The sequence below is a fragment of the Schistocerca cancellata genome, chromosome 3, assembly GCF_023864275.1.
Source record: "Schistocerca cancellata isolate TAMUIC-IGC-003103 chromosome 3, iqSchCanc2.1, whole genome shotgun sequence".
NCBI classification, from domain to species: domain Eukaryota; kingdom Metazoa; phylum Arthropoda; class Insecta; order Orthoptera; family Acrididae; genus Schistocerca; species Schistocerca cancellata.
In genome coordinates this window covers 708,281,803-708,309,486 of record NC_064628.1, presented here as the reverse complement: position 1 = coordinate 708,309,486, position 27,684 = coordinate 708,281,803, and the positions used below count along the sequence as shown (strand labels likewise).

The 27,684-nt window shown below is 40.0% G+C and overlaps 1 protein-coding gene across 1 annotated transcript in view; it reads right to left on the bottom strand.

Moving 5' to 3' along the window:
- The window catches only part of LOC126175707 (ankyrin-1-like), a 222,625-nt gene that overhangs the window by 75,242 nt on the left and 119,699 nt on the right, over positions 1 to 27,684 (bottom strand). Inside the window, exon 7 of the mRNA XM_049922640.1 lies at positions 19,378 to 19,539. Coding sequence (XP_049778597.1) covers positions 19,378 to 19,539 — 162 coding nt within the window. The remainder of the gene's footprint in view (positions 1 to 19,377; positions 19,540 to 27,684) is intronic.

The following is a 27,684-nucleotide window of genomic DNA, read 5'->3' as shown; positions in this document are numbered from 1 at the left end:
CAATAAAATTATTCTACAGACCTTAGAAGAAGTAGAAAATGATACTATGAAAAATGCTGTTCAGAAATGTGTAGACATGAATGACAGCAGTACATGTATGTCTGCAGCCTTGGATGCATCCTGGCAATGAAGAGGTCATAGTTCCCTAAATGGTGTAGTGACAGCTACCTCCTTGGACAATGGTTAAGTCATTGATGTGGAATGCATTACCAAGTACAGTCATGGCTGTACTACTGAAACTGAAAATCATAAATGTTTGATAAATTTTCATGGTTATAGTGGAGGGATGGAATCTAAAGGTGTTGTGAAGATATTTCACAGGTCAGTGGAGAAATATGATGTGATGTATACATCTTACCTAGGTGATGGAGATTCAAAAGGGTACCAAAAAGTTTGTGAACACAAACCTTATGCCGACACAAAAAAAAAAGAAGGGAATATGTTGGACATGTCCAGAAAAGGTTAGATACAAGACTGAGGAACTTGAAGAGGAATTTGAAGGGACAGAAATTAACTGATGGTAAGTGCATTAGTGGACATGGTTGGCTTACAAACAAAGAAACAGACAGGTTGCAGTATTATTATGGACAAGCCATAAGACAAAATAAAAGTGACATTGAGGGAATGAAAAAGGCAATATGGGCTACCTTCTTTTGTATATCCTCCCTAGATGACATCATGCACTCTGCCCACCTGGCAGTGATTCATGGTGTGGCTACCAGAGGGCTGTTAGTCAAGGTGAGACCTACAACCATAAACATTCTTTGCCATTTGCTATAATGGAAGTTATAAAACCTATATATGGGAATCTTGGTGACACAAGATTATTAGAGAAATGTTTACATGGTAGGACTCAAAATCCAAATGAAAGTTTCAACAATTGTATATGGGAACAGATACCAAAAACTGTTCTAGTAGGACTAAATACTTTGAAAATAGGTGTGCTAGATGCTGTACTGTGTTATGGAACTGACTGAAGTGCCTGGTGGACTAAATATGCATAGAGTCTAATAGCTATTGACCAAAGGAGACTCTTCGAAGCAGAAAAATCAGTATTTGAAGCCACAAAGAGGCAAGAATAAAAAGAAGAAGTGTGAAAAAGAGAAGGGAGGAATAAAAACACAGGACACAAGATGCTTAAATTATTTCATGTTCTGGAACACTTTCACCAGAAACTATTAAAGATAGAGAGCTAAAATTTTGTATACCATCTTAAAACAGGCTTAACTAAAAATCAGAATACTCTTGTGACATAACTTTGAAAATAAAATGCTTTTTTGAAGAAAAACCCTAAATTCATTTCCAAAACTTTTGATAAACATACTTAAATTTTTTTTGTACCACAATTTATGACAGCACTATCTTCGTAATAGCCTGCTTTAAAGATAAAAGTGTAAAGACCTTACAGGAAAAAATAAACCTTCAACTTTGTTTGTATTTTGAGTTATGTGTACCTATGATGTACATAAATAATAGTCTGGTTTATTTCACTTGCAACAAAAAAATACAATTAAATAAAAGTGTGCGAGCTAAAGTTGTGGTTCATACATAAAAATGTTCCCAGAAGACGTCTTAAAAGATGGTAAGCATTATATGGGCTTACAAATCTTATTCTTTGGGTTACCCTGTTTAGAAAACTTTCAGTTTAGCTGGTTCCCATCTCTGGTACCGAGCACTGCGAGTTTCGAATCTGTGCCAGACGGCATGGAACTCGATGACCACTGGAGGTCGCTGCAGCAGTCGTGCCGTTCACCATGGCTGCACGTGCTCCCTGCCCCTAGTCTAATTTGAAGGCACCACTGTGGAGCACATGGTCGCAGCGGCCAATAGTGACAGACCCTGTCATGTATTTAGGTGGCTACCTCTCACTCAGCAAGGCAGTCTGGTATTTGCATTGAGTCAGTTGATATCTCGCTTACAGACATTGTGTTTACACTGCATGTGCTTACTTCCCGTTTATGAGTGGACGTTGCTTTGATTTCATGAGGTTCTCTCCTGTGACACCATTGCTTAATACTTTGTTGTTGATCTTGGTGTCTTGCTCAGTTGTCTGTCATCGTGCTTGTCCTTCCATTCCCGTTCGTCCATCTTGTTTGTTCGTGGGCCCCTCCCATTCAGTCCTGCTGCGTTTTCATTAGCAGCAACCATTCCTGTTGTCGTTACACCACTATCTCCTTAAATTTACACTTTTTTGCAGTTTCTTCAGTTTTAATCTACAGGTCATAACCAATAGAGTGTGGTCAGAGTCCACATCTGCCCCTGGAAATGTCTTACAATTTAAAACCTGGTTGCTAAATCTCTGTGTTACCATTATATAATCTATCTGAAACCTTCCAGTGTCTCCAGACCTCTTCTATATATACATCCTTCTTTCATGATTCTTAAATCAAGTATTAGCTAAGACTAAGTTATGCTCTGTGCAAAATTCTATCAGGCATCTTCCTCTTTCATTCCTTACCCCCATTCCATATTCACCTACTACTTTTCATTCTCTTCCCTTTCCTACTATCGAATTCCAGTCCTCCATGAATATTGAATTTTCTTTTCTGTTGCCCGCATCTCGTGGTCGTGTGGTAGCATTCTCGCTTCCCACGCCCGGGTTCCCGGGTTCGATTCCCGGCGGGGTCAGGGATTTTCTCTGCCTCGTGATGGCTGGGTGTTGTGTGCTGTCCTTAGGTTAGTTAGGTTTAAGTAGTTCTAAGTTCTAGGGGACTTATGACCACAGCAGTTGCGTCCCATAGTGCTCAGAGCCATTTGAACCATTTTTTTCTTTTCTGTTCACTATCTGAATAATTTCTTTAATCTCATCATACATTTCTTCAATCTCTTTGTCATCTGCATAGCTAGTTGGCATATAAACTTGTACTACTGTGGTAGGCGTGGGCTTCATGTCTATCTTGGCTACAATAATGTGTTCACTATGCTGTTCGTAGTAGCTGACCTATTTTTTTATCCATTATTAAACCTATTCCTGCATTACCCCTATTTTATTTTGTATTTATAACCCTGTATTCACTGACTGTTAGTCAAGGTGAGACCTACAACCATAAACATTCTTTGCCATTTGCTATAATGGAAGTTATAAAACCTATATATGGGAATCTTGGTGACACAAGATTATTAGAGAAATGTTTACATGGTAGGACTCAAAATCCAAATGAAAGTTTCAACAATTGTATATGGGAACAGATACCAAAAACTGTTCTAGTAGGACTAAATACTTTGAAAATAGGTGTGCTAGATGCTGTACTGTGTTATGGAACTGACTGAAGTGCCTGGTGGACTAAATATGCATAGAGTCTAATAGCTATTGACCAAAGGAGACTCTTCGAAGCAGAAAAATCAGTATTTGAAGCCACAAAGAGGCAAGAATAAAAAGAAGAAGTGTGAAAAAGAGAAGGGAGGAATAAAAACACAGGACACAAGATGCTTAAATTATTTCATGTTCTGGAACACTTTCACCAGAAACTATTAAAGATAGAGAGCTAAAATTTTGTATACCATCTTAAAACAGGCTTAACTAAAAATCAGAATACTCTTGTGACATAACTTTGAAAATAAAATGCTTTTTTGAAGAAAAACCCTAAATTCATTTCCAAAACTTTTGATAAACATACTTAAATTTTTTTTGTACCACAATTTATGACAGCACTATCTTCGTAATAGCCTGCTTTAAAGATAAAAGTGTAAAGACCTTACAGGAAAAAATAAACCTTCAACTTTGTTTGTATTTTGAGTTATGTGTACCTATGATGTACATAAATAATAGTCTGGTTTATTTCACTTGCAACAAAAAAATACAATTAAATAAAAGTGTGCGAGCTAAAGTTGTGGTTCATACATAAAAATGTTCCCAGAAGACGTCTTAAAAGATGGTAAGCATTATATGGGCTTACAAATCTTATTCTTTGGGTTACCCTGTTTAGAAAACTTTCAGTTTAGCTGGTTCCCATCTCTGGTACCGAGCACTGCGAGTTTCGAATCTGTGCCAGACGGCATGGAACTCGATGACCACTGGAGGTCGCTGCAGCAGTCGTGCCGTTCACCATGGCTGCACGTGCTCCCTGCCCCTAGTCTAATTTGAAGGCACCACTGTGGAGCACATGGTCGCAGCGGCCAATAGTGACAGACCCTGTCATGTATTTAGGTGGCTACCTCTCACTCAGCAAGGCAGTCTGGTATTTGCATTGAGTCAGTTGATATCTCGCTTACAGACATTGTGTTTACACTGCATGTGCTTACTTCCCGTTTATGAGTGGACGTTGCTTTGATTTCATGAGGTTCTCTCCTGTGACACCATTGCTTAATACTTTGTTGTTGATCTTGGTGTCTTGCTCAGTTGTCTGTCATCGTGCTTGTCCTTCCATTCCCGTTCGTCCATCTTGTTTGTTCGTGGGCCCCTCCCATTCAGTCCTGCTGCGTTTTCATTAGCAGCAACCATTCCTGTTGTCGTTACACCACTATCTCCTTAAATTTACACTTTTTTGCAGTTTCTTCAGTTTTAATCTACAGGTCATAACCAATAGAGTGTGGTCAGAGTCCACATCTGCCCCTGGAAATGTCTTACAATTTAAAACCTGGTTGCTAAATCTCTGTGTTACCATTATATAATCTATCTGAAACCTTCCAGTGTCTCCAGACCTCTTCTATATATACATCCTTCTTTCATGATTCTTAAATCAAGTATTAGCTAAGACTAAGTTATGCTCTGTGCAAAATTCTATCAGGCATCTTCCTCTTTCATTCCTTACCCCCATTCCATATTCACCTACTACTTTTCATTCTCTTCCCTTTCCTACTATCGAATTCCAGTCCTCCATGAATATTGAATTTTCTTTTCTGTTGCCCGCATCTCGTGGTCGTGTGGTAGCATTCTCGCTTCCCACGCCCGGGTTCCCGGGTTCGATTCCCGGCGGGGTCAGGGATTTTCTCTGCCTCGTGATGGCTGGGTGTTGTGTGCTGTCCTTAGGTTAGTTAGGTTTAAGTAGTTCTAAGTTCTAGGGGACTTATGACCACAGCAGTTGCGTCCCATAGTGCTCAGAGCCATTTGAACCATTTTTTTCTTTTCTGTTCACTATCTGAATAATTTCTTTAATCTCATCATACATTTCTTCAATCTCTTTGTCATCTGCATAGCTAGTTGGCATATAAACTTGTACTACTGTGGTAGGCGTGGGCTTCATGTCTATCTTGGCTACAATAATGTGTTCACTATGCTGTTCGTAGTAGCTGACCTATTTTTTTATCCATTATTAAACCTATTCCTGCATTACCCCTATTTTATTTTGTATTTATAACCCTGTATTCACTTGACCAGAAGTCTAGCTCCTCCTGCCACAGAACTTCACTAATTCCCATTATATGTAACTTTAACCTACCCATTTCCCTTTTTAAATTTTCTAACCTACCTGCTTGATTATCGGATCTGACATTCCACGCTCCGATCTGTAGAATGGCAGTTTCCTTTCTCCTGATAACAATGTCCTCCTGAGTAGTCCCCGCCTGGAGATCCGAATGGGGGACTATATTTTTTACCTCTGGAATATTTTACCCAAGAGAATTCCATCATCATTTAACCGTACAGTAAAGCTGCATGCCCTTGGGAAAAATTACAGCTGTACTTTCCCTTTGCTTTCAGCCAGTCCTGTGCCAGCACAGCAAAGCCATTTTGGTCAATGTTACAAGGCCAGATCAGTCAATCATTCAGACTGTTGCCCCTGCAACTACTGTAAAGGCTGCTGCCCCTCATCAGGAACCACACATTTGTCTGGCCTCTCAACATATACCCCTCCACTGTGGTTGTACCTATGGTACGGCTATCTGTATGACTGAGGCATGCAAGCCTCCCCACCAACAGCGAGGTCCATGGTTCATGGGGGGTGGGGGATTGGGGGGGGGGGGGGGGCGGTGTTTGCTGCCCAACACCACTCACTAGATCCCCATCACCACTCATTAGATGCCTCAAGATTTTTCTTTGCTGCCCAACAAATAAAAATCTCAGGGCATCTAGTGATTGCTGATGGAGGCTCTCTAGATCCTGAGAAAATAAGAGCAGTCACAGATTTTCCAACTCCTCAGCACACTCGTGGTGTGAAAAGTTTTCTCAAAATGTGCTCATACTACTGGCAATTTATAAAGGATTTCTGCACTAAGGCATGTTCCTTGCAACAACTGCTGTAGAGAGAAGCCAAAATCTCCTGGATCAAAATGCAAGAAAGAGCTTTCCTTGTTCTTAAGGAGGCAATAACATTTTCTGCAGTCCTAGGATTGTATGACAAGAATGTCAAGACAGAACTTCACACTGACAGTATCAGTTATAGGGTAAGAGCAGTTCTAGTGCAAATTCACAAAGGTGTGGGAAATGTGAGATCTAACACTTCCAGATTACTCTCCATGTCCAAGATGAACTATTCTACAATAGAGAAAGAGTGTCTTGCAATTATTTGGGCAATCAACAAGTTCTGGCCATATTTATTTGGTTAACCATTCACTATTCTGTGGGCCACCATTCTCTATGCTGCCTGAGTAGCCCAAAGGATGCACTGGATTGACTAGAAAGACAGGCACTGAGGTTTCAGAAGTGTAATGTTACAGTGGTGTGCAAAACAGATGCAAACACTCAATAATACAGACTGCGTTTTAAGGGATGCTTTTGCAGAGAACAGCAGTGTGGATGAAATCTCAGTCATATCTGCATTAAATGAGATTGTTGCTGAACAGAGAGACACACTGGTGAAAATCACAGGAACGTTGAAGAAAGATGACACCCTAGCTGACCTGCAGTCAGCTATCCTGAAGTATTTCCATGATACTCCAACATCTGGTCACCTGAGATTTGTGAAGACTGTACACAGAATACGATGCAGATGTTGCTGGCCAGTTTTCTACCAACTTGTTAGATACTGTGTGAGCTGCTGTAAGGAATGCCAATAAAGGAAACACATGCCACAACTACCTCTGGGGTATGTGGTACCAATTCTGCCTGCAGTAGTTCCATACCACTGAATTGGAATCGGCCTCTTTGAGAGGTTCCTGAAACTGACAAACAGGAATCAATGGATAATAGTTTGCACTAACTACCTCACCCGCTATGCTGTCACCAATGCCGTGTTGACAACCAAAGCTCCATAAATTGCCAATTCCCCCATAGAAGACATCATTTTGAAGCACAGAGAACCCCATGTGATGATCTCTGATTGTGGAAAAGTTTTCCAGTCGAAACTATTATCACAGGTAATTTCACATTGTGACATTATCCACAAGAAAACAACTGCGTACCACCCATAGACAAATGGCCTCACAAAACTCTTTTAATCAAACACTGACAGATACCCATTCAATCTATGTTGATTTCATACAGAGAGACTGGGATACAATACTACCCGTTGTGATATTTGCATATAACTCAGTGAAGCTAGATACTACAGGCTTCAAGCTTCTCTTTCTTCTCCATGGTCACGAGGCCAAAACAACAATGGATGTACTGTTCCCATCTCAACTGGACACTACTCTTGATGACTTTATGAAATACCCCATCGCTGGGACCAAAGAAGCAAGATGGCTGGTTTGCATATTAGCCTCATGAGCTTAGAAAAAAGATTGAGAACATTATAATGCCAAGCACTGATCAGTGAGAAACAGACCCGCAGAGTTGATATGGATTTTGCCTGTGCAGAAAGTGGGACTGTTGTAAAAGCAACTAAAGCACTATACTGGGCCATTTCATATCCTTTGGCTCTTGTCGAATGTCAAATATGAAGTCAAGAAGACACCTCTCTGGGTGACATCACCTTAAAGTAGCACTGAGTGTGCAGGTGGAGAGGCTTGTGTGTTCGCATGAAGCTGTGGGCTATGCCAGCTGTGGTAACCTTCGGTCGGTAAGGTCTTGGCCAATGGACCTGACTAGATGTACTCCACAATCTCCTGTCATCCCACTCCTTCCTTGTCCTTTCCCAACTCCTCAGTACCCAACCTAAGGTGTGATGCAACCCATGCTGGGGGGTGCATGGCACATGGGAAAATGTCTAATGAACGGAGCCTTAGGGATACCGGGTGACCTCCCTGAGTAATTAATCTTTCCAAGATCCACAACCCTCGTTGGACTGAAATGGACATGAAAGAAAATAGCTGTACTGACGGGCAAGTTGAGACCTCAGACACCCAATCGTTGTTGTTGTTGTGGTCTTCAGTCCTGAGACTGGTTTGATGCAGCTCTCCATGCTACTCTATCCTGTGCAAGCTCCTTCATCTCTCAGTATCTACTGCAACCTACATCCTTTTGAATCTGCTTAGTGTATTCATCTCTTGGTCTCCCTCTACGATTTTTACCCTCCACACTGCCCTCCAATGCTAAATTTGTGATCCCTTGATGCCTCAAAACATGTCCTACCAACCGATCCTTTCTTCTAGTCAAGTTGTGCCACAAACTTCTCTTCTCCCCAATCCTATTCAATACCTCCTCATTAGTTACGTGATCTACCCACCTTATCTTCAGCATTCTTCTGTAGCACCACATTTCGAAAGCTTCTATTCTCTTCTTTTCCAAACTAGTTATCGTCCATGTTTCACTTCCATACATGGCTACACTCCATACAAATACTTTCAGAAACCCAGACACACAATCATCAGGGCTGGAACCGATGGAAAACGTCCCCTCAGCTGAACAGGGGGACAGACCTGTTCAAGAAGTGGGAAAGGTTACTAAGAAGTTAGACCAGATTAAGATCAAAGACTTGTCTGGGGCTCAAAAGAGGAAACTTCTTAGAGAACAAAAGCTAAAGGAAGGAAAAGAGTGGCTTCCTAAACAAAAGTGGGGGGAACTAAAAGGGCTTGAGCCCAAGACCTAAAAGAAAAGACTGTCCCACGGTAAAGGGGTTGTACAAACCCCTTCCACATCGAGGGCAAACAGTAAGAGAGCACAGGAGAAATCTAAGATTCCCACTTCTCAGGATAAGCATATCCAGAAAAAGCAGAGGCAATAAATAGGGAAACAGACCTATAGTACTGCAGTCTCATTTTTTAGGATGGCTATCCACTGGTCAAGGTCACCTCACAGCAGGAGAAGATTGCAGATGGCTCTCATTGAGAAGATTGGGGGTGGGGGGGGGGGTGACGCTGGTCCATGACCCAAATTCGGGAGAGTCTGTCTGGATCATGGTGCTCTTAGCTTTGTCTGTAAAGGGGTGGACTGGCTTAAGGAAAAGGCACCCCTAATATCACTGTGGGAGGATGTGAGGCTGCTGGTAAAGACAAAAATGGCTCTGAGACTATGGGACTTAACTGCTGAGGTCATCAGTCCCCTAGAACTTAGAACTACTTAAACCTAACTAACCTAAGGACATCACACACATCCATGCCTGAGGCAGGATTCGAACCTGCGACCATAGCGGTCGTGTGATTCCAGACTGTAGCACCTAGAACCGCTCGACCACCCCGGCCGGTGCTGGTAAAGACAGTGGCTGAGCTCTTCAAGACTGCAAAACTGGGTGCCAAAACATCTTAAGGATATCTCTCAAGAGACTCTGATTGAGAAAATAGGGTCGCAAAACCCAAAAGTCTCAACAGAGGATTGGAAGGTAACCAACTGGAAGGTTGCACCAAATGGCCAAACCCTTGTGGTGGAAGCTGAATAGAAGGCCCTGAAGGCAACGCAGGAACAGGATCTGAGACCATTCTTGGGGTTCTCACAGTTTTCCATCAGGGCAATCAAAGGCATCAGAAGTGACAATGGTGCCAAGATGGAGACTAAATGTGCTGAAGATAAATCTGCAACACAGTAAAGGGGCCACTGCTGCCATGAGTCATCTACTGGGAAGACAAGAAGTGGACGCGGCCCTGATTCAGGAACCCTATTTATACAAAGGGAGTGTATTGGGCCTTGGCGGCACTGAAGGTAAGCTGGTTTATGCTAGAAATATAAGAAACTCCAGAACATGCATTTATGTAAAAAATGGAATACCCTTCATGCCGATGGCAGACTTTTGTTTTAGGGACTTAGTGAACATCAGGATGCAGTAACGTGAGGAAGGTATCACAAGGGAGTTTGTAATGGCCTCGACATACCTTCCTTATTAGGACAGTGCTCCTCTATCTCAGGAGGTGAGGAGACTGACGGAAGCCAGCGCACAACAGGGCGACCAACTATTGGGTGGATGGGATGCTAATGTCCACAACTTAGATTGGGCACTGACACCAACAATAGAGGTGAGTACCTTCTAGAATTTCTTCTAGCTAGAACCTTAGAGATCCTCAACAGGGGCAATGAACCTACATTTAGGAATATAAGAAGGGAAGAGGTAACTGACATAACCTTCGGTTCCACTTTGATGGGTAGTTATGTCAAACAATGGCATGTGGTTTTAGAGCCATCCTCATCAGACCCCATGTACATTAAGTTCGAGATTGAAATGGATGTTAGACATATCATGTTCTATAGGAATCCCAGGAAAAAGAGCTGGGAGGCGTATAGGAGGGACCTCGACTCAAGCCTATCGAAAGTCAGTACTTCAGTAAGGAATCCAGTAGAGTTTGAGGAGGTAGCAGAGGCAGTGAACTCTGCCATCATGACCTCATACCATGACAACTGCTTAATTACCAAGAAGTGCATGAATAGGAATGTATCTTGGTGGAACAACAACCTGGAATCACAGAGGAAACAGGTACAAAGACTGTTTAACCTTCCGAGAAGGAAGGGACAATGGGCAAAATATCGAGAGGCCCTTGTCAAATACAATCTTGCAATTAAGCATGCAAAGCAGACGTCCTGAAAGGTATTATTTGAGGATGTAGAGGGTACAGCTGTTGACGCCAGATTTCACAAAATCCTTACTAGGATATCAACTAATCCAGGAGGAACCTTAAGGAAAGAGGATGGGGAGTATGCAAAAACAGCACATGAAATGCTGTAACTACTCCTCAAGACCCATTTTCCTCAATGTTCTCTGAGACACAACACAGACCAGGATGAGATCCCTGTGAGATATTGATTTTCAGGTATTCGAAGGGAGAACTGGGAATCTGCCAGAGAATGTGTTGACCTCAGTAAAATCCAATGGGCGATGGGAACATTCCAATCATTCAAGTCACCTGGCCCAGATGGAATTTTTCCAGTGCTCCTGCAACAAATAGGAGTGAACTTAATAAGATTCCTATGCAGGTTATTTAGGGTTAGCCTAGCATCAGGAATCATTCCTAACATCTGGAGGCCAGTGAAGGTTGTCTTCATTCCAAAGCTAGGGAGAACTGATCATGCCAAGGACAAGAATATGAAACCCATCATTCTGTCTTCCTTTCTTCTTAAAACATTAGAAAAATTGGTCAATGAGCATGTTAGGGAGAGAAGGTTAAATAGGGTCCCACCACACATAAACCAACATGCACACCAACCAGGAAAATCATATGAAACTGCACTCCACCAACTTGTTCAAGAGGTGGAGAAAGCAGTTCATTTTCAGGAAATAGCCCTCTGCATCTTCTTGGACATTAAATGAGCTTTCAGCAAAACGACCTTCGAATCTGTGGTTAAGGCAGCAGAGGTGTATGGCTTGGAGACCACCATTTTCAGATAGATTAGAGCCATGCTTAGTGGTAGAAAGGTAGAAGCCACCATGATGCAAGAAAAAATGGTAAACACCACCAGAGGCTGTCCGTAAGGACGGGTCCTGTCCCCTCTACTGTGGAACCTTGTGGTGAATGAACTCATTGCAGAATTAAACCCTAGACAGTACTTTTGCCAGGGATACACAGACAATCTTGTCATAGTAATACTTGGAAAATTTTCAAGTACAATCAGAGCTATATTATAAAGAGCATAGAACATTGTGCAAAATTGGTGCAGGAAACAAGATCTAAGAGTCAGTCCTAAGAAGACTGTTGCAATACCATTTGTAGGGAAGCAGATCCAACACACACATTGGAATCTCAAGCTTCTCAATGAAGCTCTACCAATGAAGGGAATAGTGAAATATCTAGGGGTAAACCTGGATGAGAAACTATCATGGACCCCTCATGTAAGAAGCACCTGTTCCAAGGCAAACGGTACTCTAATGAGTACCAGGACAGCATGTGGTAAAAACTGGGTCTTAAGCCCTAAGTGTGTGTACTGGATATACACTGTGGTAGTACGACCTATGGCCACTGTGTTTCAATCAGAAATACAGTATGGTGGAAAAATGTAGAACAGCAGGTAGCTGCTAAGGAGCTTGCTAAGGTGCAGAGATTGGCCTGCTTAGCCATTACAGGCAGAATTAGCAGCACACTCACTGCTGGGATGGGAACCATGATGGACATGCCCCCATTTACACTGTGGGTAAAGATGGAGGCAGCATCTGGAGGACACACATTGAAGACTGGAAAAAACTGGAACTCAGTGGTGTATCCAGGATCTCACACTAAAATACTGAGTGAGGTAGACATAGATATGGTGGGGAAATATTGGACGACTATATAACTACTCCCAGCTGCTTCAACAAGCCTTTCAATGCAGTAATTGGAAGTAGAGAGCTCTGGGATAACAAATTTCAACACTGTACTGGGGACATAGTCTATTCACTGACAGTTTGAAAGCAGGCAAAGGAATTGGGGCCAGGGTATATGGAGTGTAGCCAAAGCTGAAGTGTGCAATCTCTCTAGGGAAGTTGGCCGCTGTGTTTCAAGCAGAAATATCTGCTATCAGGGTGTGCTTGGAGGAGAATTTGTGGAGGCGCTACAGAGGTTGTAACACTTTCATTTATTCAGACAGACAAGCAGCTGTGAAAGCACTGGAAGCCTCTGCAACAAGATTAAAGATCATGGCAGAATGCCACAAAGTCCTTGTGAAGCTAGGGGAAAGGAATAGGGTAAACCTGTTGTGGGTCCCTGGTCACTCAGGGATTAGTGGTAATGAGCAAGCCGATTGGTTGGCCAATATAGGGGCGATGACATCATTTATTGGACCAGAACCTGTCCTGACAATCACCAAGGTGATGATCAAAATAAAGCTACGAGGCTGGAGAAGGAGACAGTATGTAGAATATTGGGCTAAGGTCCAAAAGCAAAAACATGGCAAGGTATTGATGCCAAAGCCACATTCTAAGAGAAGTCTCTCAATCCTGGGCTTGAACAGGAAAGAAATGAAACTCATGGTTGGACTATTGACAGGCCATGGGAATTTCAAAAATCACCTACATACAGTAGGGATAATAGAAGAAAATCACAAATGTAGGACGTGGGGTGTGGGTGAGGAAACCGCATCACATGTGATCTTTGAATGCGAGGCATTGGAGATTAAAAGACAGAATATTCAGATCAACCAGACCTGATTAAATTGTGTCAACAAAACACTGGTAAAGGATTTCCTTGCACTGTTCAAGGGCATTGGTTGGCTTTACTACAGTCACAGGAAATGATACCGCGCAATAAACTCTGTTTCAGTGTGGGCAGCAGTGGGCTTGACCAATGTTGTTTTTGCTTCTCTGATAAAATCAAGTCAATCAAGAAGACAAACTAAACAGGTGTCATCCACATCTACGTATGAAGCCCTACTACAGTCCACAGGTGCAGATCGATGATGGGAGGTTCAGCGAAACTGAAGACCTACTTGATGAAACTTCAACAGGAGGGCTACCTTTGAAGCTTATCATGGTGGAGAGGGTGTAACAATATGGCCAGAATGCAAGGATCCACCAGCACTGCCATACAGAGGAATACTGATAAAATCTAGATCCATAGTGCTGTAGTGGTTTCCCATGAGAAATTCTGAAATGGTGAGGTACTGTTTCTGTGGGTGATGGAGCAATGTCATGGGCTGTGGTGCATGCAGTGGGGCACATTGGTCAGCCTCATTGGTTCGCGTGCTGTGAATCACCAGTTCAAACCTGACCTCCAGCAGTTTGTTATTTAAAACTTAAAATTTCAGGAAGATTCCTGAAGTATCTTATGTTTGTACTTCATTGATGACCCTGCCTTCAGATTTGCACCTGATTGTGGTTTCGATGTGACACTGTTGTGCAAAGTTGATAACTATACATCTAGAAGAAGCCTTTTCAGAGGCCCTTCGAATCCTTAGGCTCACTTCCCAGTACCTTTACTCCTTAACAGTTTTTGTTGCTAATAATAAAAAACCTGAGACAGTTCTTGGGCCACACCAACAACATCCACAATCACATCAAGTTCACGATTGTATTAGAGGCAGATTGTGCCTTTGTGTTCCCTGACATCCGTGTCGACTTAAATGCAAATGGGTGTCTCAACCACAGTGTTCACAGGAAACCCATCCAAATGGACTGGTATATGCATGTTACCAACTACCACTACTCAGTACAAAACATTGTGTTCTGGGGACTCTGGTGCATTGAACAGAATCTGTTTTGGATGTGGAAAACCTGTCAAAAGAACTGAGCCGCTTACGGAAAGTGTTCCAAGAAAACAGTCACAACATCCAAAAAATTTTGCAAGCCAGTTCACTAAAGACTTGTACCCACAAAGCTACAAAGCCCCCAATGAGGATATGAAAAGGCTCGCAGTTTTGTTGTTCAGTGGCTTAGTAACAGAAAAGATTAACCAGTTCCTAAAGAGGCATAAAATTTATTCAGTCTTTGAGCCTCAAGCAAAATTTGACAACTAATGAGACCAGAAAGATAATGTAGGCCTTGGAACAGTGAAACTATATATATATACCATGTGGGAGTGGACACTTTTATGTGAGACAGGCTCTGTGTGCTATTGAACAGTTCCATATAGAACACAAGAAGTTTTCCACCTACAGCCTCCTAAAGAATCAGTGTTAGCAGAACACAGTCTGAAAAATTGATGCAGAATTTCATTCAGCAAGACATCTATTACAAAATAAAAAGCACTTGGCCAGATGCTTGTGGGTTTTTTGCCAGTTAATGTGGCTGGAAGCTCAATTGAATTTTATTAATAAAAACGAATTTCAGGTGAGTTGTGATTCACACAGTCACAATACAAGGCACAAAAATTTTCATGTAACCTTCACCTCATTGACTAGAGTTCAGAATTGAACTATGTACTCTAGTGGGAAGATATTCAGTAAGCTCCCATCTAACATAAAACAAGATATTGGGAATCCCAACGAATTCAAATGAAAATTTAAAACTTCCTTTTTGGTCATTTTATCTACCAATTATGTGAATATCTAGATTCAGGGACTGAAAAGTTCTGTTAGCTACATGGCAAGTAGCATTGTTTGCTCTGAAGTATGACTCAGTATTTATTGATGCATGTAAATATTTTCTTTGAAAATACCAATGTAATCAAATGAATATTAAGCTACTAATATAAGATTTTAAAAAATTACATCAGCATGACTACCATCCAGTTATCAGTCAGGATGAATGGGCATAGGCAGAGGGTGTATACAGGCAAAACACAATATCCTGTTGCAAAGCATGCTGTACGAGGGTAGTCCCGTCAGTACCCGGCCTGACCGAGAGATGGCAGTTGTTGTTGAAAAATATCTCTGGACTAGAAAGTAATGATCTATGAGGCATATGTTTCAAGTTTGAAGATGCCACATTGTTTAGTATTGAGGCTTATGTGCAACCATTATTAAAGCTGAGCTGCATTCTACTTTGGGAGAGTCTGCTCCTTCATTGACGATATTGGGTAGCTGAGTTTAAACGAGGCCATACAAGTTGCCAAGACAAGCATCACAGTGATCGACCAAATGAGGTGACAACTCCAGAAATGGTGAAGAAAATCCAAAAAGCGGAACTGGAAGATCATCAACGGAAAGTGTGCGAGCTAGCAGACATAGTAGGAACTTCAAAAAGTGCAGTACTTATTGCAATGTTTGGGCAAAGAAGCCAAGCAAAAACAGCCACATTTGGCCCAGAAGAAAGTATTGTTTCTTCAGGACAATGGACCAGCTCGAAAGGCCGTTATTGCAATGGCCAAAATTAATGAATTAAAGTTTGAATTGTTATGTATCCTATTCACCGATTTAGCCCCTTCGGATTATTTTCTGTTCCCAAACTTGAAAAAATGGCTCGATGGTGGAAGATTTTCAACAAATGAAGATGTGATGCCAGCAGTTTATGGCTAGTTTGAGGAGTTAGACAGTTCTCATTATAAAAAGGGTATCGAACTTATTGAACATTGCTGGGAAAAGTGTATAGAGCTGAAGGGAAATTATGTTGAAAAATAAATACATTTTTTCCAAAATTTTTGTGTTTCCTTTATTGGGTTGGGCACTTATGGGGCCACCCTCATACAACATGACAAGTCATGACCTCAGTGCATGTTTCACCACATGTGCCATCTGGATTCTTCCCCCAAACATGTTTCTGAGAACTCCACAGTTTGGAACTAGCATTACAACATGGCCTTGGTTTTCGCCACCCACCTGACCTCAATTGACGTTAATTCTTTCCATACCAGCATTTATTCACAGTAACTACTCCTTTCTTCACTCCATTTTAGTTTTTTACATCTTTCATTTTCTGACTTGTCAATTTTTCGCCAGCCCCTCATCCACCTCTGTTACATACAATGCACTTAGCTTTTCATTGTTATTAACTTGTGCACAATGTTTTAGTAGTAATCTCTGTCTTGCATATTACCCTGTCTTCCACCTTTAAGGTCTCAGGTTTCCAAATGCCACCGGTACAGTCTCCAAAAACCAGTCTTTCCTTCTCATCTCGTCCGGTAAGTCTCCTCTGACCCAGGGATCTGGGTGGCTTTTCTAAATTGTACCCCTTTCCCTAAACCTCTTCAGTACTTTTCCTTCACCCCTCTAGCTTCCCCTTCAACTCTTCCACCAGAAGAAGGAGCCACAGGCTCCGAAAGCTTGTAAAAGTTAAATCCTTTTGTATGTGTGTTCTGCTGCTGCCACTTGGTGAGTAGATATTTTCTTTTTTTTCCTGTCCATTTACATTATACTACAGATAAAAGAGAAGTAATATAACACAACTGAAAATGCAGTAGACTGTTTGTATGAAGTACTTTTCTTTTTATTTTATCTCAATAAAATTTAAATGAATAGCGGTAAGCAGTTTATTGTTGCTACAATGTAAAGATTGTGTTTCTATGATTTCCTTGTCTGTTGTTAACGAGTACATTGATTAATCCACATTCTTGAAGGTTCTCCTTCTTGATGGGATTTAGTAATCATCAATGAATGAATTAATGAATAAACAAGTACTATAGTTTGGCTAATAACCATATTATCATTGCACATGCACTGGCAGACATCAAAGTCCTGTAGTACACTCATGGATTAATTTCTCATTACCAGTTAGCATTGGAAGAAACTGAAGAGCTAATGCTAGTTGAGCTTAAGCTTCCACATTCCCACATAACCAATTTTCTAGCAAACAGAATGCATCACATTGTTTTTATTGGGGTAAAAAAAATAAATGTAAATGTATTATCAGGGAGTACCACAAGGGAATATCAAAGGGCCATTACTGTTTACAATGTATATAAATGATCTTGTGGGTAGTTAAAAAAGTTTCATCAGGATGATTGCAGACAATTCTGCTATCTGGAAGAGGGTGAAACACCAGAAGATCTGCACAGGATTGATGATTGGTGCAAGGACTGGGAGTTGACCCTGAGCTTAAATAAATGTAACATATTGTGCATAAATATGCTAAAAGACCCATTACTGTTTTATTATACTATTGCCAATGAACCACTGGAAACAGTAACAACTGTAAGATTCCTAGGAGAAACCCCTTGGAGTGTGATCACATAAAACTAATTTTTAGAAAAGCAGATGCTGTGCTGTATCTACTGGAAGAACATTAAGGAAACATAATTCCTTCATGAAAGAAGTGGCTTATAAAACACTTATAAGACCAGTTATTGAGACTAGCTCATCAGTATGGAACCCTTATAAGGTTTAAATGTTTCATCATGTGACCGTTTAATAAGTGTGAGACTTCATGGAGGTGCTCAACAAACTCCAGTGGTATACACAAGAAGAGAGGCATTGTGTATCCCAGAGAGGTTTCCTTTTGAAATTCAATGGATGTGCATATTACTTTCACCACTTTATGTTTCACAAAATGATCATAATGAGAAAATCAGAAAAATTAGAGTTCATGCAGTGGCTTATTGGCAGTTGTTCTCTGCATACACCATTTGTGAATGGAAGAAGGAAGGTGGGGAAATGATAGTGATCCATAAAATACCCTCTGCCACACTATGTAAGATGGCATGAGGAATATACATGTAAATATACTTGTAAATTGGATTCACTGACAGGCATCAAGATCCAGATTTACACACAATAATTACTGTCTCATTATCAACCAGTAATGAGAGAAACTGAAGAGTCTCATCCCCATTGTTAGTTTTACTTAATTTTATACTTACGTAATTTTAAATTGCTTCTTTATTTACACACTTTATTCCAAATTAAGTGACATCACTGGTTTATAAATCAATACTCTCTGCAAGCATCTATAGTTTACATTGGTACCACAGAAGTTTTTTGTAGACTTTCTACAAAATCCGAGGAAAATTTTGAATTTCTGAGAGAGACCAAAGATCCAGAACTCATCAAGAAAGAAGCATCTGAATGCTTCAGGTCCCTTACATATATTAAGATCAGGGTGAATCATATCGACTACTGTCAGTTTGTCAATAGTTGTATAATGGGTCTGTTGCGGCCATAACATAGCCTTTACTAAGCATATGAAAGACTATTATTGTCTTCTATGAAGATGACATCATGTTGCCTCATATCTTAGAGATTAGGTGAAACCACCATATAAGAGGTGGGCATGTTGATTTTACTGACGCTAGTACAGATCTGAACAGAGAGTGTAACCTCATAAGTCACTTGGTCCAAAATGGACTCCCGACAGTCTCTTTGTCTTTTATAAATTGAGTTGTTTCCCATGCAAAAACTGGAACTTAATCAATTAGAACTAAATCTTTGAAGTATTGGTAAGGGAGTTAATAATAAACACTCTTATGTGGTGCCACTAAGAATCATATTCAATATACTTTGTGATCATGGACTATTATTAAGTTCATTGAACGCATTCTTGCTTTTGGCCATGTACTACGTAGTGACTGTGGCAGAAGGTAGTTATGTAGGCAAAAAGATAACAGAAATTATGGAAAATGTGCAAATTGTTTTAATAAATGAAACAAACATTACATTATTACTAATTTATATGATACAGCCTTTATGATACATATTCCTTTTTTAATACTAGAATTTTTTCACAAGTGGCATTTGTCTTATACTCTTTCCACTGTGTGAGTAATCATCTAGAGTGGCCACAACACATAAATAACTTTTTAAGTAAGCAAAGGTCTAACTCATTTTTGTAGTCTTTTATTGCAGGTTGAATTCTTCTAGGGGGGTTCTTAGGACTTGCTCAAAGAATTTAAGAACATAATCATTAAAAAAATTACACTGACCTTGCAATTTAGCAAAATCCAAAGGCCTGTGCCCTCTCTCAGTTTTGCTTTCAGGGTCAGCACCATGCACCAAAAGCCACCTTGTAAGGTTGACATGTCCAGCTCGTGCCGCAACATGGAGTGGAGTGTATCCATGTTGTTTCACACAATTAACAGTGCATCCTAAAACCATGTTTATACATGTTTAATTAATTAATTAATTAATATTCTGCATGACTTACTCTTAGTCCTTAAATACAGTTTGGACCTACTTATTGAAAGATTAGTAGGCCTACATATGCTGTGCGAATAGTTTAAGACACAACAATAAACTGACAAGGGGAGGCTATGTTGTAGGGATCACAAATTTATTTCAAACTTTGTACATCTTTAGTAGGCCATTAAAACAACATAATGTAAGTAATAAGGTGCGCTACTCTGACAAATCCGAGAAAATTGCAAGAGAAGTTTTACATGTTAAGTAATAAGGTGCACTACTCTGACAAATCCGAGAAAATCGCACGAGAAGTTTTACATGTCTGTTATGTGGCTTACGTGTCTGTGTGTGGATACCGGACATTAGAGTTCATGGTGATCATGAGGTTAGCATTTGATTACATAAAATGAACATGTATGAGGCAACGGTTCAGCTCCCACTCAAACTTAATTTTTAATCTATACTGCTAGAAGAAAGACACATTTTTCAAAATGTCAACAAGGCAGGTTTTTTCTTAGAAACTCTGAGCATTCCCTGTAAATGTAGGATAACTGCATTCATTCAGTGTAGTAAGATGCCATTTCAATTTATGTTTTCCATGTCTGTTTGACAAATACCACACTACAATGTGTGATGTTGAGGGTACATCCGTCGAGTAATTGTACATTACTCTTGTGGTCTGGCATATTGTGACTTACTATGTTACTGAATAACATCATTCATATAATTATGTACTGAAGTTGGACTTGGGCTTTCCAAGCCTGTCCCTCATCCTTGAAAATTTAATTAAAAATAGTAAATAGTCAAATAAAATATGACATTCACTACAACTTCATGCAAATGTGTGTTGGTTTTTTTCATTATATTACCACGCAAATGTCATATAAATTAAATAATGTGATCATTGATGAAAATAATATAGATAATAAAAAATAAGTATCAGCAGGAATCGAACCATTGCCTCCTCTGCAAACCTCTTGCAACACGCGAACGCTACCTGACTGACCACAATTACTTCTTACTGTAAGCCCCTTCGCAGATACATTAGTTTCATAACGCAACTGCCAGAGTAGTGCACCTTACTACTTGCACATTATGTTGTTTTAATTGCCTACTAAATGTATGTAAGGATTGAAGTAAATCCATGATCCCAACATTGTGGCCTCCCTTTTTATGATATTATCAAATATATGAGAAAGGTCTAACTATAAACCACACAGTCTTCTCTGCACCAGCTCTATGCAATATTTGCCAGTTATTTTAAACACTGATAGTCATCCATTGAAATTTACAAACCTACTGTTTACACTCAGGGAAATAACACTGGGTAGTAGAGGCACAGCAAGTGACAAAATGGTGTTTTCACCACTGACCGAAACTTGAAAATGTAAGTTTGAGTTTGAATATCATAAATTTCCTAAAGACCAAAAAGCTTCTATCAATGAATTAGCACAGTTTTAGAAAGCATGGCTCATGTGAAATTAAACTTGCCCTTTTCTCAGATAATATACTGCAAAATGTGGATGTATGGTAACAGGCATATAGCATATTTCACATTTCTAAATTTCTACTAAGCATTTGATAAGACACCTCATTGCAGACACTTAATTAATGTATAATCAAATGGAATAGGTTCCATTCACAGATATGTGAATGGCTTGACAACTTCTTAAGTAATAGAACCCAGTATGTTGTCCCTGACAGTGAGTGTTCATCAAAGACATGGGTATCATCTGGATTGCCCCAGGGAAAATATGATAGGACCACTATTATTTTCTACATACATAGATGATCTGGCATACATGTGCTGATGATGATGTGTCATATGGGAAGGTGTCAAAGTTGAGTGACTTAGGAGGATACAAGGTGAGTTAAATATAGTTTCTATTTTGGTGTGATGAATGTCAAGTAGTTCTAAATGTAGAAAAATGTAAGTTAATGTGGATGGGTAGGAAAATCAAACCCATAATGTTTGGATACAGCACTAGTAGTGCCCTGTGTGACACAGATACATCATTTAAATATCTGGGCAAAACCCTGCAAAGTGATATGAGGTGGAACAAGCATGTCAAGATTGTGGCAGAGAAAGCAAATGGTCAACTTTGTTTTATTAGGAGAAATCTGGCAAAATGTGGTTCATCTGTAAAGGACATTGCATATAGGATGGGAATTCAACCTATTCTTGAGTACTGCTTGTCTATTTGAGATTTTCACCAGACTGGATTAGATGAAGACAATGAAGCAATTCAGAGCCAGGCTGCTAGATTTGTTGCCAGTAGGTTTGAACAACATACACGTATTACAGAGGAGCTTCAGGAACTCAAATGGGAATCCATGGAGGGAAGGTGACATTCTTTTTGAGGAATACTATTGAGAAAATTTGGTCAACCAGCATCTGAAGCTGACTGCAGAACAATTCTACTGCCACCAATATAAATTTCACATAATGACCATGAAGATAAGATGCGAGAAATTAGGGCTCATACAGAGACATACAGATAATCATTTTTCCCTTGCTCTACCTGTGTGTAGAGCAGAAAAGAAAATGACTCAAAGTGGTACAGGATACTCTGTGCCATGCAACATACAGTAGCTTGCAGGATATGTATGTAGATGTAGATAACTTTTTATGCATAGAATCCCTCCAAACAAAGCTGATAATAAAAATGCTCTAAGAAAATCTGGATATTATTTTAAAATCCAGTAGACAAATAAAATACAATGACAAGTATCTTTCCATATACAACCAGAATATCCAGTCAGTCACAAACAGTATTTTAGACATGGAGGTTTTGCTTAATGCTGAACTTCATTTTGTCAGTGTTCTATGTCTCTTGGAACAATGGTTAAAGCCAGATCAGACTGCTTCATTTTCAACACTAGGCTACAAACTTGCACATTACTTCTGTAGAAGAACTCACAAAAATGAAAGTATTGCTGTTTTAATTAAAAGTGGGTTGAAATACAAAACTATTGCCAGTTTCCAGTGCCTCAATAAAGAACTAGACTTTGTGGCAACGCTCATAGAAATCAGTGGTGCAGATACGGTTGGTGAGTAATCTGTCGCTCTCCAAATGGAAACTTTGAGTCATTTCTCAACAAACTTGGAATGTTACTAAATAAGATACATACAGCCGTGAATTTTCTTGGAAGAAGCAGGAGAAAAGAGCTATTGCTCAACATAACAGATACCTTCAGTTTAAAACAACCAAAACAGCCCCCAACAAGAATTACAAAAACTGCTATTACTACTACAGTTTTGGACCAAATATCTGTATGCATAACCTGTACTACAAAATGCATAAATACAAATTGCAGTGACAATGAAACCCAAATGACAACACTCTCAAGCTATCTACTACCCAGCCAAAACCACTAAAGAACTGTGACAGCAAGAAGGTTCAATGCAAAGAGCACAGAAACATTTCGTCACTTATTATCAAAAGAAAGGTGGGAAGAAGTTTCTCAGATGCTTGAAACCAACAAAAAGCTTGAAAAGTTCTCTGACATCTTTAACTATTATTTTGAAACAGCATTTCCTCTCAAAATATGTGTGACAAGGAACACAAATCTAAAATCAAAGACATGGATAGCAAGAGGCATAAAAATCTCAGGCAACTCAAATGTAAATTGCTCAGTTACAGAGAAAGCCACAACACATCCTATCTGGTTAGCAGTATATTCAGATATGTACAACAGTCATATGTCAGGTAAAAATAATAGTTAATAAGTTTACATCAGAGTCAGAAAATAAAAGCAAAGCAATCTGTAAAATAATAAAGCAGGAAGGAAATAGTAAAGGGGAAATTATCACCCTGAACTGTGACAACAAGAGAGTTACTGACTCAACAGATTGCAAATCTCTTCAGGCAGTACTAAGATGACAATACAAAAAAAAATCTAATAATCAATATAAGAGAGGTAGCCTAAACAACCACCAGATTTAAGAAAATTCTTGCCTTCATATAATCTAGCTCTAAGAAAGATACCCAAATGAAATCATTCATGCAGGAAAATCTGTCCAAAAATGGCCTTCTTGAATGATGGTATTCCAGATATTCTTGGCTTTTCACAAACTGTATCTAAGAAACAAGTCCAAGTGAAATCATTCATGTAGCAAGAACCTTCATAAATGTCCTCAAGAACTGATAGTTTTTCAGACTTCATCATAAATAAATGTATTATAAGTACTGCAACACCTCTTGCAGATAGAATTAACTTATTGTTTTTGACATGAGTGTTTCCCGCCTGTCTTAAAATTGCCAGAGTGATCCCTATTCATAAAAAGGTACACAACATCTTTAGAAAACTGTAGACCAGTCTTTTTATTATTAGGTTTTGCCAAAAATCAGTAAAATAATCATGTGTGACAGATTGATGAGTTTCAACACTGTAGAAAAAGACAGATTGCTACTTACTGTAAAGCAGACACATCAAGTTGCAGACAGGCACAATTAAAAGACAGCTAGATAAAGCTTTCAGCTACAAATTTCATCAGTAAAAGAGAGACACACACCATTCACCCACATAAGCAAGCACATCTCACGCACACAAAACTGTCAACTCCAGCATCCTGGCCTGAGATGCTAGAATTGGCAGTCTTGTGTGTGTGAGGTGAGCTTGCTTGCGGGTGTGAATGGTGTGTGTGTTAGATTAATGAAATTCTTTGACAAGAATAAAATTCTCACTATGTCCAGCATGGTTTCCAGAAAAATAAATCTATGACTAGTACCATCCATAATCTTTTACAAAATGCTCTAGAAGCAATGGGAAAAAAAGATGCTGGTATTTTCTTAGATTTAAGCAAAGCCTTTGATGCCTCATATCATTAAATAATGTTGAGAAATCTTGAAATGTACAATATTAGAAGCACTGCATTAAAATGGTTCTCCTCATACTTAATAAATCGGAAACATAAAATAGTAGTAACACATGAACTAAATGACAGATTAAAATTTATTTTTCAGATACTGGAAAAAAATAAATCTGAAGTCCCTCAATGATCCATTCTTGGGCCTATCCTTTCCCTTCTGTACATAAACGACTGATATCTAAGCACTGAATCACAAATAAATACCTTGTCTACAGATGACACTAGCATCCTTCTTGCAGGAAAAACTCCAAGGAAACTACAGGAAAACATTTATAAAGTTACAGACCAGCTAAATGACTGGTTTGATGCAAATAAACTGATAATAAATACATAAAAATAACTTTTCTGAACTTCTGTTTAAAGGTGGAGGCCTCCGACACCTCTGTGACAATAACCTTCAGCAGAACTACACCATCAATGGAAACAAAAAATTTTAGGCATATTGCTGCAACATAATTTTAAATAGTAGACATTCCTGACAAAGGAAACGCTACATTGAAGGAATATGCTACAGCCTATGTTTACTTGCACACAAAGCAAGCTTCCACAATGTTCGAATTGTATATTTTACCCGGTTCCATAGCATTCTACAGTATGTCATTATATTCTAGGGTAGTGCAGTTGCTAGCCCAGTCATCTTCTTGACACCTCTCCTCCCCCTCCCCCCCCCCAAAAAAAAGGGCTAGGCAACCATGCACCATGCATGACAAACAGATTCCTGCAGGCCCCTCTTTCAAAAGACACTAATCCTTCCACTCCCCTGTATTTAATTATTCTAAAAACATGTAAATATGTCAAAAAGAATTTAAAAGAGAAAAATAAAAGCTTTAATATACATAAACATGATACCACACAAAAATACAAACTACACATCCAATCAGTAAGGACATCAGCATTTAAAACCTCCACTACAAAAAGTGCTATACAGTTGTAGAATGGTTTATCATATAAAATACAAGTTATTTCCTCATCTTCACCATTTTATAAATCCCTAAGGGCATTTTTAATTGATCATTTCTTCTGTTTAGTCACAGAATTTTTACAGCATTTGAAGTACGGCAGACTTAAAGCAAGAATGTGCAAAAACTACTACTGCTCCTAAAGTGAGAACTAATAGCATTAATTTATTTCACTATTACAGTACATTTAAATGTTCTACACTTACGCAAAAAAAATTGCAACACCAAAAAACAATCACATGTACATGTCTGCAGTCTCTGGCAAGTGAAGCCACATGGCAGTAAGGCTTCAGCTGCCAGAGACTGCAGTCATGTGTGTGAGTTGCATTTGCATGAGTGTGTGTGTGTGTGTGTGTGTGTGTGAGTAGTAACTTTCCTTTTCATAATATTGTTATACTCCATCCTGGATTTTCCAGTGTTTGATGTTCCATATGTGCTTGATTGGAGACAGATCTGGGGATCAAGTAAGCCAAAGCGACATGTCGAGACTGTGTAGAGCGTGTCGGTTACAACAGCAGTATGTGGATGAGCATTATCCTGCTGGAAAACACCCCCTGGAATGCTCTTCATGAATGACAACACAAGACAAATTACCAGATTGACATAGAAAATTGCAGTCAGGGTGTGTGGGACAACCGTGAGAACGCTCCTGCTGTCAGACGAAATTGCAGACCATAAGTCCAGGTGTAGGTCCAAGCAGACAGGTTTGTTACAGGCCCTCAAGTGGCCTCCTTCTAACCAATACATAGCCATCGCTGGCACTAAGGCAGAGCCATCTTTCATCAGAAAACACTACAGACCACCACTTGGCCCTCCAAAAGGTCTCACTTGACATCACTGAAGTCACAAATTTTGTGGCGGGGTTCGTAGCGACAAACACTTCGCTGTAGAAACGGCTTACGAAGTCACCGCCACACTTTTAATAACGGGCCGACCAGTCCGCTGGAACAGTGAACAGAAAGATGAAAACCCAAACACTCTGATTAAATAAAAGTCGGTACTTATCTTTATTAACGAAGATACAGAAACACAGTAGTGAACTCCGTGTCTACCGAAATCTGTCTAGTTCGAGTCGGAGCGGCTAGGTCCGCGTCGGCTGACGACAAACAACAACTCTGCTGCGATGAACACACAACTGACTAGCAAGTACACAAATCGGTGGCGAGTATACAACTGAGCGGCGAATACAGAACTGTCCTAGCGCTCGCGACTCCAGCGCTTAAGAAGCCAGAAGCCAGCGGTGGCGCGCGCAGACTTGCGGCGATTTCCTGTATCGCTGGCGCTGCTTATGCGGATGGCGTCCGGACTTTGATGCTGCCAACCTTTTGGCAGTGGGCTCGGTTGGCATTACTGGCTAGGATATAACAACAAATGGCAGTGGTTTGGAATCAGTGGAATGCACACTACAGGGCTATCGTTGAAGTAACCAACTTTTAAAGGTTTGTTGTGTCACTGTCATACCAACTGCTGCTCAAATTGCTTCTGCAGATACTAAACAATGTGCCAGAGCCACATGCCGAATACAGTGGTCTTCCCTCTCGGTAGTGCCATGCGGCCATCTGGAGCTCAGTCTTCTTGTAACTGCACATTCCCATGACCACCACTGCCAGCAGTCATGTACAATGCCTGCATTCCTGCCCTGTATTTCTGTATATCACAGAAGGAACGGCCAGCTTCTCGTTGCCCTATTACAAAATCTTGTTCGAACACAGTGAGTTGTTAATAATGGTGTCTTCGTCGCCTTAAACTCATTCTGGATTAAAAGTAACTTGCTACATGCGATCTCAAAGATAACTAATGCTCCAACCATTGTAGCATGTGTTTAGAGCAAACCTGAGCTGCATCTTCATAGCAGCACTACTAGTGCCACTCTTATGTGACTGGTGCAAAATCTGAGTAGATATCATGTTTCAGGTGTAGAAACATACCCACCAACTTCGGTTTGTATTGCACAACTCCTTCTTTGCGTTGCAATCTTTTTTTTCTGTCACTGTAACTTGTTTGTTTTCATGTCAATGTGTGTGTGTGTGTGTGTGTGTGTGTGTGTGTGTGTGTGTGTGTGTGTGTGTGTGTTTGTGTTTGTGTTTGTGTTTGTGTTTGTGTGCATGTGCATGTACATACCATTGTGCATGCTGAAACATAAATTATATCCCTCTGTCTGTAGAGATTTTCTGAATGAATAAAGAAAATGAATAAATAATTGCTTGTCAAACATTTAAGCAGAAGCTAGTTTCTCATGCATTTGAATGTCTGTGACGTGATATCTCCTAAACTATATG